The sequence below is a fragment of the Mixophyes fleayi genome, chromosome 3, assembly GCF_038048845.1.
Source record: "Mixophyes fleayi isolate aMixFle1 chromosome 3, aMixFle1.hap1, whole genome shotgun sequence".
NCBI classification, from domain to species: Eukaryota; Metazoa; Chordata; class Amphibia; order Anura; family Limnodynastidae; genus Mixophyes; species Mixophyes fleayi.
In genome coordinates, this window is record NC_134404.1 from 269,206,742 (window position 1) to 269,222,053 (window position 15,312).

Below are 15,312 nucleotides of genomic sequence, written 5' to 3' on the forward strand. Positions count from 1 at the left end.
CAGAACGTGGCCCTCCTCGAGAGAGGAAAGTCCCTAGTCCCCGACCCCCAGAACCAAAAGGTCCCTTAGGGGGCAAGGGTCTTCAGACTTCCTAATGGCTTGTCTGGTTATAAAAATTTTCTTGCCCAGCCAAAAGACCCGGGCAAACAATATAGCGAAGCTTAAGAAAAAGCGGTCAAAGGTGTGTGGGTGCCCACATAATCACGTTATTTCTGTATTAAGGTCTCCTGACCCGTGATTTGTGGCACGGTTGCTACTCCGGTTTCACAATTGTCCCAGCCCTTCAAAGCTGCATTCCAGCCCCCTGGCTAGAGGACCAAGTGCAGCTCTGCCACAACTGCACTTGATCTTAGCCAAAAGGCCGAGAAGCATGTGTTGATGAAGGGGGTGGCGTCTCCCTGAAATGTTGGGCACTAAAGCTGGGTACACACTACACTGTTTTCGTCCAATAATCGGCTCAAACAGCCGACATACGACTGCTCGTTCAAAAGTCGGGTCAGTGTGTACAGTGACACGATGGTCGAAAGTCTGCCCAAATGGACGATTCTCGCCTCATTTGGTTGGTCGTACCGTTTAATATTTTCGTTACAATCTCGTTTCCGCTGTGTAGTGTGTATAAACTTCCGACCGATCCACAACAATGAGTACGAAATTACAGTCATTGCTCACGACAACATGGCTGTAAAAAGTCGCTAAAGGGACATCCGCTCTTCCCTTTATAGTCCTAAACAAGGCTAGTGTGTATGCAGTCCATGGACCGAGCGATCGGACCATCGGTCGCATGTAAAATTGCTCGGCATAAAAAGTTGGTCGAAATTTCTGTAGTGTGTACCCAGCTTAAGAAATTTCAAAAGAATCTTTAAGGGAATGCCTGTTTGCCTTCCTCCTTACACAAATGCAGAAAACAGAGTGCTAGAAAAAAAAGCCTTCAGTAAATCCAGAGCTGTGACAGATTTACTTAGAACAAAAAAATCAATGCACTTACAAAGTATGAAGTAAAATAAACATATAAATGGTTAACCCTTTCTCTAGTGTCCTCCATGCAATGTCTTTCTAGAGCAACACTGTATTGATCATTTAAATTTAATTAGCTTTCCAAAAAAAATAAAATCAAAAGTCATTAAACCAATTGGTGTTGAGGGTATAGAACCAATAAGTTTCATATCACCTCAAACGGGCCAGTAGATCACTCCCAACCATCACCAAGAGCAATATTTTCAATCCCAATTTTTCTTGAGTGAATCAGATCAACATTGTGAACACCAGAAAAGTGTGTAGTGCTCTTGATTTTAATATGCCACTGATGTTTATAGATCCGCTTCCCGAGCTCACTAATAGTGCGCCCAGTGGTGCACCGGAGCCCATAGAGATAATAGGGCCCGCAGCAAGGGGAACTAGTGAGCTGTGGGCCCCTATTCCTTCCTCCCCGCTTCCCTGCAGTGTGGCCCACAGCTCACTAGTTCCGCCCCTGAGTGCACCCTACATATTGAGCATGACCATTTCAAAAGGTAAATTACATAAGAAGACTAGCAATTCAAATTTCCTTTTTATATTTTATTTGTGTGTTTTTAAATTAATCTGTCACAGTATTTGATTATTCGAGGTTTTCCTTTTTTTCTGTCCCTCTCACTGCTCAAATTAGAAGTTGATAATTGCAGCAGTGAACTTTGCTGTATACACACTGATGGCAGCAACCGCTGATTTGTTCTGACATAGGAGTGTCAGACCACTCTTCCCTTCTCGTTCACAAAGTCACCTTCTGCATTTATTTGTTGTTCATCGTAGGAAACTTAGACATACCTATAAGAACAGTGAAGGTTGCTCCCTATTGGTTTGTTTTGCTTGGACTATTGTGTGAAGCACCAAGCAGTCCCAAGGGCTGGGTACACTAGGTGACCAAACTACTGCCACTGCAGGGGTTACTGTGCCAGCAATGCCAGGTCATCTGGCTGAGGCATTGCTCTGCTCTTTTGAGCATACACAGTGGCCGGAGCATGTGCAGTGAAACTACAAATGGCTTCATTGCTCATGTTAATCACAAATATAGAGAGCGCCAAGCAGTAATGGGTCAAACACATAATTAAACCTTTTGAGAGGTAATTATTTTTTTGAATAAATTGTAAATTGCAACCCGAAAATATAGAATCCTGGAAAAAATATGACTCCCAATATCTACTTAATTTTTTTTATTTAAAACCACATTTAACAATAGTATATTATCATCCTCAAAATTCCATTTATTGGATATTGTATATATGAACATCATAAAGTATAATCAAACGTATAATAAACACCCTCTGATTGAGTGTATTGATTTCCTGTGGATCTTGTCACTATGTAACACAATGTAAATGCTGTATGATCTCATAGATTGTGAGGATAAAAATATCCATAGCTGGTAATTGTATCCCAAATTTTCTTAGGAACATACGGTAACTGTTTAAGAGGTCCAATTGTTTAAGTACCCACAGAATAGTGGGTATAATAGCAGAAAAGGGAGGAGCGGCTAGCTCGCCTTATCCTCTACAGCTCCGTCTGCCCTGGAGCCTTTAGTGCAGCAATGATGTGTAGAAAAAGTGCTCTTTTTGGAACATCTCGTCCCCTGATAGAAATCCTTAGGATTTTGTTACAAATGTTTTATTAAGATACATCCAACTACCAGAACTTAACAAGAAACCAAAGCACTGACGCATTTAGACACAGTGGTGATGAAATGCATGTGCAGAAGAACAGGGCATTGGGAGGAGTGGGCTGGAATCACCAAACCAACCCCAAGGGGCAGATTCAATTAGTAAAAAAAAATTGCTGCGTAATGTCCTGTAAGGGCTGCGAGAGACTATGCAGTGATTTTTTTTTTAATGAAAGTAACATGTGCAAGCAAAAGTAAGGGTTACTTTTTACCATATAAACGGTAATAAAGCGTGCCTGCGATGTTCTTGGCCAATTGAATCTGCCCTCAAATATTTGTATTGGGCCTGCCAATGCCTTGTTCCGACCCTGACTAAATATTTAGGATGGATATCTTGGGGCTGTATATGCTGGAAAATCGGGGCATATTGTGATAGACACAGCTTTTATAATAAACTATAAAGTTAGGTTTTCTATGTAGATTTCCCTTGTCATTCCATGCTTGCTAAGTATTTTCTTAATAGTTACATGTTTAACCATGTCACTCGTGTTGCAGCCAAGTATAATATAGGTATGGGACCTATTATCTGCAGTGCTTGAGATTTAAGGGTACCATATGGACATGTATGTTATAATGTATGTATGTTATACAATAAAAAATATACTTGTTAATAAATACTTTTTCTTTTGCTGTTTTGTTTTTTAAAAAATTACATTGTGCTTTAAAGTACAAGGTACCGTAGTTCCTGATAATGAGTGCAGCAGTCATGTTTGGCGGCTCATTGCTAGGAATTGATTTTCCCCCATGTGACTGAAGAGTTTGCAGGAAAAAGTAATACACTGATAGATATTTTAAGCACTGTTTAACTAGAATTGACTGGCAGGGAAAGACAGGAAGCGTCATACCCTATAATACATTCAAGCAAAAAGTCCTTAACCATTGCTTTAAATTAGCTTTCTGTAGGGCCTATTTATTAATTAACGGGGCCCTGTTCATTATAATATGATTTGCAGCTATTACAGATGAATTTTTATAAGCATTTATTAAAAATCCCGAGATAACACATTTGATAGGATGCTGTCCTTGCAATGACTTTACTTACCTTTAAATCTACGGTAGTCTGTCTCTCCTCTCCAGTTACTATCGCAAAATTGTTTTGTGCATGCCCTACCTAAGGCATACTTGCCAACTTATGGCAAGTATGATCCGGGAGCCTGCTGGGGAAGGTGGGCGTGCAGGGTGTGGGGCTCCGAAAATCGCGTCATTTTGGCCAAACGCTGCGGTTCCCGGAGAACCAAAGTCTGCCTCCTTCACTAGGAAATGGGCAGATCCGGGAGATTGCCACACTCTCCCGGACATTCCAGGAGAGTTGGCAAGTATGACCGAAGGTCACGCATGTGCAAAGCCATTTTGCAATAGTAACCAGAGGAAACAGGAAGGCTGAGGTGAGGGATACAAAGATCCCTCTTCTGCAGTGCTCTTTCACCTCACCTCACCATAAGGTAGAAAGGTTAATACCATCTTTAAATGGGGTAACCAACAAGCTCAAGCTCTGAAAAGCTATGCTTTTTTTGAGCTTGTTAAAAAGCCCCAGACCATAGTCCCCATTCTAAATTATGAGGACTGAAGTTTAATGCAAAACTTAGCCTTATGCAGGTGCTTTCTATATCTCTTGCATTAGAGTTTTGTAACATAGCAATATAACTTGGAAATGCCTAAATCATATGACAAAAGCAGTTTCTGCATGGTTTATGGTTTATTAAATAGACCACTCTATCACTTATATACAGCATATATTATTAAATCAAAATTATGTAATTTAAAACAACTCCTTACTTAGTTAAGTGACATTATAACCGACCTAATTTGTTTTCTAAAGTTATTTAAGGTTAACATTCTGCAGTGCCAGATAATAAAATGGCGATTCGTGTGCCCTGAAGTAGGGACGTGTTCAGGGCAGTGCGAGCAGGGTGAACTAGTAAGAATCGGAAAATAACTAGGCGCCAGCTATTGTCTCATTGGCCACTTGAAGACCGGAAGACGGTTATGATTGGAGAGACGTTTTTGTCGCGAAATTCAAACTTTACAAGTTGCTCGAGCAGCTGGCGCCATTTAGATGACAGAGGCAGCTCCGGCTCATTAAAGCCTTTGTATGTTGAGTGGCGGGGATTTAAGCACAGTGAGACCGAGTTTGCCTTTGGACATTTTTTTTATTATTAATGATAAATCGCTTTTAAACTATTTTAATTTTATGAATCTGCAAAATCATTTCCTGTAATCTGGGATTTAAATCCAAAGAGCTCCGGTTTGAGATACAGTAAGTGTCTTTTCTTCGTGCAGGCTACTAACCTCTCATTTGTTTAAAATGGTAGCGTTGCATCGGGAGTATAAGTAGTCTGTGTATTACATTAGTTACTAGTCGTATAACAATGTACAGCGCGTTCGCTGTACTGTGGGGGGAGGGGGTCGACTTTGGTGGGAAAGCTTCTTATCTGTATAAGCAGGGAAATTATTTAAACTAAATTTAGAATATATAATCTACCTGACATCTATTTATGTGGGCTATTAAGTAAACCTGTGTCTTTTCACAATATAACTAGGTTTGACCATTGCATATACTGTACATGACTCTTGTCAATTCACGAACCACGTTATGACTTCAAAATGGTTTAGGGGACACATATGGGGCCACTTTACTAGTTTAATTAACCAAACTCTTTATCTGGACCTTGCAACTATTATTAAGTGCCCAGCACCCGCCAAAACATGCTGCATCACCATCTTGTGATGGGGGAGGGAGATTACTCGCTAAAAAATTAACTTCAGTTAAAACTATACATTCTCTAACTTTGCTAATAAGCAATCGTAATATATTTGTTTGTTTTGTTTTTTCCTGGATTTATGAAGGTAAACATAAATTAGGCGGTCAGAAAATGGCGCTCGTAGATTGGGTGGTGACGAGTTATTTGGGGTATTTAACTTTACGTTTTTAGAAATCAACGATGTTTAATTTATTTATCCTTTTTGTTTTTAAATTTGACATATTAAATGTAACTCAGTTATTGTGAGATTAACAATAATGTGTACTAAAATACATACTCCCACCATTGATTACGTAAAGCATACACTTTTCGTTTACTTTTATTCTCTGAAATTACTCAGTTTTGCTTAAGCTTAAGGTAAATTTTGTGTGTTCATCATTTTTCCTTAAGTTTTACTCAAATTATTGCAGTAGGTAACTGTTTTGTGTGGCATCTCTATAATGGTAATACTTAAAAGGTTATTGGGTCAGGATCATCTTTTCTGTATTTATTTATTTATTCCTATTTGATCCATACATTTTATGTGTGTTTAGGTGCATTTTTAATTACGCTCATGGCAATAAATATGTAACTATTTTACTCTTGGTAAATGGAAAAATACAAATGAACGCTTAACTTTGCCATTACCTGTACCCTCCCATTTTTGGGAATTAAATCTTAAGAATTGCCACAAGTAATATTGTTTTGCTTTGCATAATCAATACTAGTAATTAACAAAAAAGTTAAATGATTCTTCTTAGCCATCTATATTACAGGTGCTGGCTACACACTGGCATTAAGAAAATGCCAGTGACATGGCTATTGCATGTGACTTGTAGTAATCAGCACATGTGTAAGATGTTTTTTTTTTGTTGTTTGTTGTGGAAGGGGGGGGGTAGGAATGCACTTGGCTGATGTACCTCAATAGGGCAAATGGCATTTCTCTAGTTTGTTATGGAAAATTTCTAAAACTATTTTATAAAATACATATAACTTTCTGACATACTGCCCTGCCTGGGGTAAAGGTTCAGTTAAAACCAGAGCCCTATGTAGGTGGAGTTTGTGTATTCTTGACATGATTGCATGGGTTTCCTCCTACTGACCAACATCATACTAGTATGTTAATTGGCTGTGGACAAAAAAAATGGACCCTAGTCAGTGTGTGTGTGTGTGTTTGGTAGGGAATCTAGACACTAGGCTCCAATGGGACCAGAGACTGATGTGAATGATTAAATATTCTTGTATGGTGGTGCGTTATATGGTGGCACTATACACATAAACAATAATATATATTCTTCGAGCTAAGACACAGCCCTCTTTGTACCCAGATTTCACGCTTGTGTTCACGCAAGTTTAGTGGCTCATTTTAAACTTGACATTTCTTTGTACCTTATCTTCCCTCTTTCCAAGTTACCACTTGTCCTCAAGTCTTCCTCACTGTCAGTAACACCACAATCTACTCAGTCTCCCAAGCCCGTTACCTTGGTGTCACGTTGACTCCGTTCTCTGCAATATTGCTTGCATTCAGTCTACCAATCCTGTTGCCTTTCCTTTAGAAATATATCTCCTCTCCCGCCTTGACTACTGCAGTCTTCTCATATTTGTCATTCCCCCTCACCCATATTTCCCCTGATTCAATCCAACTTAAATGCTGGAAGGGTGATCTTTCATAAAGCTTCACATCTACTTTAAAAGTCCCTACACTGACTTCTTGTGTCTTCCAGAATCCAGTTCAAATGACTCACCCTTGCATACAAAGCCCTCAACAACTGTCATACATCTCAAATCTCCTCTTAAAATACTTGCACTCTTGGATCCACATCTTACTTGTGCCTCTGGTAACGGGTGGGGTATGGAATAATGATGGCGATTATTCCGACAAGACTTACCCCAACGTTTTGATCCTGAAGGGCTCCTTCCCGACCATGCTCTAGGACGACTGATGTGCCAACTGACTGGAAGCAATCGCGCCGGCTTCTTCAGTCATCACGATTGCTTCCAGTCTGTTGGCACATCAGTCGTCCTGGAGCCTGGTCGGGAAGGAGCCCTTCGGTATCAAAACGTCGGGGGGTTGCTGGTAACCACCTCACTTCTGCCTACAAGACTTCTCTCATGCCCTCTTATGGAGTGGAGTTCCTTATCACGCTCTAACTCTTGCACCAATCGCATCTCCATTAAACGCTGTGAAAATCCATCTGTTTTTTTAGGACCTACTCCCAACTATACTACTCATAGTAAAACATTTGCAACTGTCCCAATATCCACTCTGAGTCACACTCATTCCTCTTTGCAGTTGTGCCTTCACTCCTCTCATGACAGGGCGCCCCCTGCTACTGTTTGTTTTTCATGTGTGCATTTATATTGTTTTTCTTGTACATTCCCTGTTTTATGTATGTCTTCTTTTCACCACTGCCCAACAATATTGAGCTCTGGAGCTTTACCAATCAACAATGATAAATAACATTCATTGTATTTAGTCTCTCACATTTGAGAATAATTTCAAGCTTTTGGATATAACTTTGTTTTCCTTAATACCGAATATCAATTTGCCTTTATTTACTTTGCAGGCTTTTCCATCTGGCATTGTCACACAAGTATTAAAATGTTGTGTGGTCATAAAAGTTACCAATCACCGAAGAAGTTGTCACCTTCAAAATTAAAACCAGTTGCTAGTCCAACCAAGCATGATTATGAACCTTGCAAAGGATGTGAATCCCCACTGAAGCCTGAGTACTTGGAAAATGGTGTTGGACATTTTTCTCCTATACAAGTGGATACAATTAAAGATAAACCTGTGTATAACAAGGAAAATCTTCTACATAGGCTAGGTGAGGTTGAAACAAATGTGGATTGTAGTCCTCTTCAGGACAGTGGCTATTCTTCAATCCTGCACAATGATTCTCAGTACCAAGATAATGATGAATTTAGCCCTAGCACTCCATCCATTCAACTGTTTGAGACACCAAAGCAACAAACCTCACAGAATGAAAAAATTATCCCGGTCTTATGCACAAATTCATTGCCTGTACTCCGCTTCGAGGAAGCAGTGTGTTCCACGTTGAAGAAAATCTCTAAAAGAAGTCCAAAGGTTAACTGGGACACTGTTGAAGAAGTGGCTTCCCGTGGAACCTTTGGCCTTGATAAACTAATTGGTAAAAAAATGGGATTGGAGAAACTGGACATTCTTGGAGAGCTTTTCCAGAGAGACTTCAAGCATCTGCTCAGCAAAATTTTAAGACATCTTCGTGCAATTGATTTAATAAAGTGAGTTTGTCACTTATTGTTGTAGCCAATTACCGAATTGCGCTACACTTGAAATCACATGCAAATGCTGTATGTTTTTTTGGTCAGTGTAAGAGGAGTGTTTTTTGTTGTTTGTTTTTTGGGGGGGGGGGGGTTCTGCCCTGTGGCTAATCATAGAATAGAAGATTGGGACTACCGGGAGACAGATCTGCAGGCTATATCTAGATCCTTCTTCAGGAGTGCAGTTTATGTATTTTTTAACTTGTGACCCATTTTGTATGGTTATCTAATGTTCCAAATGCCTATAGTCTGATGTGGCATTCCATCCATACCATGATATTTGTATTTATTTATTTTCCATGTTGGGATGTAGCGTTCTTTGCTGCCTTTCACTGGGGGTTGAGGCTGGATCTTAATGCTAGCGCTTTGATTTGTATGTTTTATAGTCTTTTTAACTGTCTAGTTTTCTTGCATATATTGCTTTGTATTTAAAACCGTTATTCACTAAACCACTCTTTGTCTAATAGTGTCATCAGTGTGAGCACAACATGGAGAAAAATCTTGCAGAGAGACAACTTTGCTTACAGTGTGTATAGACAATGTCATAAAGAAATATGTGTAAGTATTTGTTTCATTGGTTTATAGTCACATTTCACTTTATTTTAAATCCTTGCCTTTTAGCCCAAATGATTCATTCCTTGTCCCCCTGTTTAGGGGGACCAGATACTTTCTTCGTAGTACTTTGGCAAACCACCAAATCCTTTGGTGGTTTAATATTCTCTGACCCTCCAGGATTGACTACATTATTTGAGATTAAAAAAATGTGTTGGGAAATTGTCCTTATGTCCATGCTGAATTCCCCAAAATAACACTTGACATTACTCTTTCGTAATGGGATAGAGTGTAACTTCTTACCATATTGTCTTAAACAGGAAAAAGAAGCAAAGAAATCGGAATATACTGCAACACGTGACTCTTCTCTCTTTAGGCTGCCCCTCGCCTCAGTACAAAAGGCTGCCAGTGCTGTGTGTTGTATTTCTAAGAAAAAAAGTAACAAAAAGAACAAGCAAGCAATATTTCACAGCCGCTTTTCAGAGTTTAATGAGGTAAGTCTTGTAGATGGATGTGATTGCATAAGAGAACTTAACTTCTTAAAACTTCCTGGACATCTAAGTTCTAATCGGACACAAAGGTCAGCGATCTTGTTGATGTGGTGTAATGGTGTCACCAGTGTGTTCCGATCACAACGAAGGCCTGAATCGTCTGTCATAACGCCTATTATCTGTTTACATATTTCAACATAGCCTTGGATGATCTATGTTTACATATTATACCAAAAGGAGGGAGGAGGTTGGAATAAAAAAAATCCTTTTCTTTTCTTTTTTTTTTTCTTTTTTTATTTTGCTTACACATGTTTTCTTATGGGACCAACAAAATGCCCCCACTTTTTAATAAAGTACCCATATTTACCATCTCTTTTGAAGGTTGTGGTATCAGGTCATGGAGGAAGTGTGTTTTAAAGTTTTTGGGGCGTATTCAATTGTTAGCGGTAACGCTGATAAACGAGCGCTCAAAAAATCTTAGCGTTAATACGGTAATTACTCGCGGAATTTCAGCTCGCTGCTCCCTGAGCTGTGAGCTGAAATTTCGCGAGTAAACTACCGTATTAACGCTTTTCGCTCGCAATATTACCGTATGAACGGTAATATTTTTTGAGCGCTCGTTTTTTAGCGTTACCGATAACAATTGAATACGCCCCTTTGTCTTGGCTTTCTCCACTTCTACAATGCTCATAAATTTAGTATTACTCAACTATGGCCCCCAATGAAAGCACACTGTCCTTGCAAAGCGTAACAATGTTAAAATGCGCAAAAAATTGTTGGGCCTGCAATCTTTGAGTGGACCCCTGGAAATGGAAGTTTTAATGGGAAACGATTGCTAGAAATTTTATTGCTTACCTTTACATGTTTAAAATTATAATTTACTACATAGAATTGTTTTCCATTGTTTGGGGGTGGGGATATTGTAGGGCACACCTAAACAGATGAATTTTCCCTCGCTTCCTAGAGACTGATAAATTGTATAGCAGGGTAATCTTTTATTGGATGGCATCTCACCAACTTGATGAGCCATCTGTTAACCTAATATTTGGGTTGTGAGCATACTGCATGATATGTAATGTTGAGTTCAATGGTCACTTGGTTGTGTACATAGGCTTTACTTTCATTAAAGTGTTTCTTTTAACCAGTGGCGGGCTGGGCAGGGGGGCATCGTCCCCCCGGGCCGCTAGGTCAGGCCGCTATTAGGGCCGGGGGGTAGGCCGACCGGCCGCCCCCCCCCCCCCCCCCCCCCCCCCGGCTGCAAAATACAATTCTTTCCCATGCGGCCGCGTCAGCGCACAGGCGGCCGCATCACATGACAGGGGATGCGGCCGCGTCATCAATGACGCGGCCGCATCCCTTTTCATGAGATGCGGCCGCCTGTGTGCCCCCCGGCCACGCCTCTCCCAGCCCGCGTCTGCTTTTAACTGATGTAAATGAGCCCTTATGTACTTATGTATGTTATTGGTTTACCCCCAGCATTATTTAAAACCAGATATTAAATTTAACTCATGTCTTCCAGGGGTGGTTATTAAAAGTGCATTAAAGTCAGATTTTCTTTTTTAATAATGACCAACTTTTTTTTCTTGTTTGATAGGTTGGGAAAACACTGATTAATAACCAAAGCCTTAAAGTTTGTAGAGACTGTGGTTCTCCTGCTAAGTATGACACCTTGCAACACAGAGCAATTTGCACACGGGAAAGTTGTCAGTTGGACTTTTGCACACTTTGCAACTGTGAATTTCATTTTTCCAAAGATTGTGTGACCAGAAAAAGTGCAAATCGCCAAAACTTACTAGAATCTCTTCCTGGAAGTAAAAAGAGCAAAAATAATCTGCGAAGACTTTAAGTTTTAAAAGAAAAGACTGAACAAATATCTGCAATTGAAGATGCAACCATAAAATAGCAAACCTGTGTTGAAAAAGAAAGAAAAGTATATTTTAAGGTCTATCAAAAAATGTTTACGTATAATGAACAGACGTCTCTGTAGAATTTGCATAGCCACAGCTGTTGACATCTGAATTATACAGCAATGAATTACTTATTTGTGGGAGTTGGGTGTTGAATGACTGAATCCTGCCTCCAAACCAGCTAGTGTGACTTAATTTGGTACTCATCGCTGCCTCTTTATTTCCAGTTTACCTTATTGCCCTCTCACTTCGGTGTATAAATGTAACCTTGAGTATTATTTAAGGGGTATCATTAACATAGTGTTTAAATGACATTAATGAGGATAAACAAAATATAGCATGCCATTATGTAGCTGCTACATCATGGAGAGGTTTGACCATTGTGTGTAAATGTTGCAATGTTACTGCACAATGTGCAAATTCAGAAACTCCATTTACTTTTAAATTGTTTTAAGTTGCTAAATTTTTTTCCCTGTACATTTCATTTAAACTCAAATATATTTAAAAATGTTTTTAGTAATTTGTATTGGTCTCTTTGTCATGGGTTACAGATCCTGCTTTTATGCTTTTCAAAAACAAATGTATTTCTTTTTGCTTTTTTCAGTTTTTATGAAATAATGCAACACATTTTGTACATAGATGTAAATAGTTTTAAATGTAAGTCTGTCTTTTTTTATTTTCCATGGTCAGTTCATGTACGTGTGCAGTATTTTTATTTGCACGATGTTAAATAAATTATTACAAATTTAAAGTTGTGACCTGAGTCAGAATGCCATTAGCACAAATCGATACCTCAAATGTGTACATGTACAATAGTAAATGATTAGTGATATTGAGGGGGAAATTACTGCTCTAACAATATCAAAACAAAGCCAATGGTAGAGCGCTCCTACAAAAGCAGCCTTTGAAGTGTCACTAGAATGTCACCCCTTCATCTCATGTAAAACATAACCTACAAAATAGCACTTCCCATAGGCGCTAATGTTGAAATCCCTAGGATGTGACATTCATATATGAATGTCTTTGCATAGAGGTTATGTTAATACCATATAAATATATGGATTAGATACAACAGTAGAACAATATAAAATCAATAACCAACCAAACAAAGAACAACCAGGAGAGAGTAGTTATCAACCATTTAGTCCATTTGTTCACATAAGCTGTTCCACAATAATTACTTTGGGTGGTAAATTCTTATGGAACATCAATGGTTAGTTCATATCGGGATTGAATTTTCTCCTTTAGGACTTCTTCATGTAGATATCCTCAGATGTCATCACACCATATATATTGAGAAGAAAATAAAAATTCTCATAGTGTATTATCCTTTAAAGGACTTTTATTAAAAAAACAAATTGTAGCAGTATAAAAACATAAATACAACAATCCTGGACTAGTGTAAATGACTGCTTACCAGAGCAAGCTGAAGATCAATGCACATAACAAGATCTTTGATCTGAAATGGGAAGCAGTCTTCCACATGGAGTAATGGCAGTCACAGTCAGATACAAGTCCCATACCAATGCGTTTCGACCCTCTAGGGGTCTTTTTCAAGGTGTATACTGAGAAAGAGTGTAGGTCCCCTTTATATTGTCATAAAAGGGCATCTACCAATCAATTATCAGCAATAACTAACATTCATAAAATCAAATTCACAAGAAAGTATATAAAGCTTTCCTCTTAACTTATACAATATGACAATATCGAGAGAATTCTTGATATTATAATATGTTAGTAAAACTTAACTTGCCGTAGTTCCGTGTCCTGTAATCACATGACTTGTGTTACTTTCCCATAGGCTGGAGGAGAACACGTGATGAAATTAAGTCTGATCACGTCCGCAGCCTAGGAAAATACTGGCCTGTAGCAATACTTTTGTATGCACACTTATGTTTTATATTTGCAAATTCTATTCTAAAATAACTTGTTTTACCGAAAGATGGAAGAAATGTTGCTTTTTTTGTTTTGGTTTTTTTTTTTTAAATTCTGAAAAGGGCTGACACCTTTCTTCCACTAGACCGGCGGTTCCCAAATTGTGCGCCATGGCTCCCTGGGGTGCCGCGATCCCTAGCAATAAAAAGAAGGAAAAAAAACCAAAACAAACTTTCCAATCATACAGCGCCGGATCCTCCTCACTGACTGCCGGGCGTGACATCATCACGTCCGTCAGCCTCAGTGAGGAGCAGCAGCAGAGAAGATGTCAGGAAAGAAGGTAAGTGAAGGGGGGGACAGAGAAATATGGTGTAGGGGTCTAAATACATCTTGTGTCATTTTGACCCAACTACTTAAAAAACGGGACTATCCGGTAATTATTTTGGCTTAGGGGTTCCTTGGAAAGATTATGGTGACCCTAAGGGTGCCTCGAACTGAGAAAGTTTGGGAACCACTGCTCTAGACTGTTCAGCTCCTGTGCTGTTTCCATGAGTTAACTGTCTGAAATGCCACTGTGATGGTACTGGAACAAAACACAATGCTACAAATGTGCGTCTCCTAGGTGAAGGTGCACCATGTGTTTCCAACTCGATAACTATTCTAGTGTGTTGAATCTTGGTGCTTTCATAAAGTGCTCCAGCAGTTTTCTGTTTCTGCACAGCTGCTTTGTGCAGACTGCAATGGGTTTCGCAAAGTAATAGTCTAGGTTGGAGAAGTTGTGAAGAACCCATATAAAAGATGTTGTGAATGGTATCTAACATGGTTCTAATTTTCTACCACAGTGATTTTGGGATTTCAATACTGTTATATTTGTATGAAATATACTGGAGTTTCTAGAACAACGATGGAACATTGCGGGAGACTTGTATTGCGGTGATTGTAGATGCTCCAATCATACAAGACTTCCCAGCAGCACTTCACATTTTTTTTATGGTCTGCATAACTATAAACAAAACCTTAAATTGCACACCCTTGTTTATATCTATTAGAATAGGTGCAATGCAGAGATCCTAGCTTGTGTATTTTTAAGTTTTTGTTATCAAATGGTGCATTGTGGTGAGAATTCAATCTTTATTGTATTCACAGGGATTTATAATTTCTAAAACTGAACTATTTAATCCAGACAGTGATTATCCTAATGGTGTTTACATTAAGGGGAAGATTCAGTTAGCTGCAATGTTCCTGAAGACAATGCAGCTGTGCATTTTTTACAGTTGGTATGGTAAAAATATAATTTTTGCTCGCAGCTCTATTGGGCACAAGCATAATGAGCAAGGCTGTTCTACAGCCGTTTTGGACATACATTGCATATCTTTTTTTCTAAATGAATTACTCCGCAAGAGTAATGTGACACACTAATGAACTGAGCCACAGAATTACATCAGTCTTTAGTGGCTTTGTCTGATTTATTCAGTATTCCATGATCTCAGTTTGAACACTGGTAGATCTGTTCAAAATGGTGACCACTGACTTCAATTTGTTGTTTTTTGGAAGGTATTTAATTTTCTACTGGTTTAAGATAAAACCAAATTTTTCTTTGCAGTAGTGTTACAAGAGCTTGAGGAAACAGGCTACAAATGTTATCCATTACTCAATTAAAAAAGTGTTCAGAAATAAGATTATAATGATATATATATATATATTCACACATTTTAAAAAGGAGCAGGATGTTGCAATGTGGAAACTAGATTTTT

The 15,312-nt window shown here is 38.9% G+C and overlaps 1 protein-coding gene across 1 annotated transcript; it reads left to right on the top strand.

Annotated features, from left to right (window-relative positions):
- Positions 1-4,720: 4,720 nt before the first annotated feature.
- On the top strand, positions 4,721-12,195 carry FBXO5 (F-box protein 5). Its single transcript, XM_075200712.1, has 5 exons — positions 4,721-4,946; positions 7,998-8,694; positions 9,201-9,291; positions 9,606-9,779; positions 11,371-12,195. The coding sequence occupies exons 2-5, from the start codon at positions 8,033-8,035 to the stop codon at positions 11,620-11,622; spliced, it is 1,179 nt and encodes a 392-aa protein (XP_075056813.1). The 5' UTR covers positions 4,721-4,946; positions 7,998-8,032; the 3' UTR covers positions 11,623-12,195.
- Positions 12,196-15,312: the final 3,117 nt, after the last annotated feature.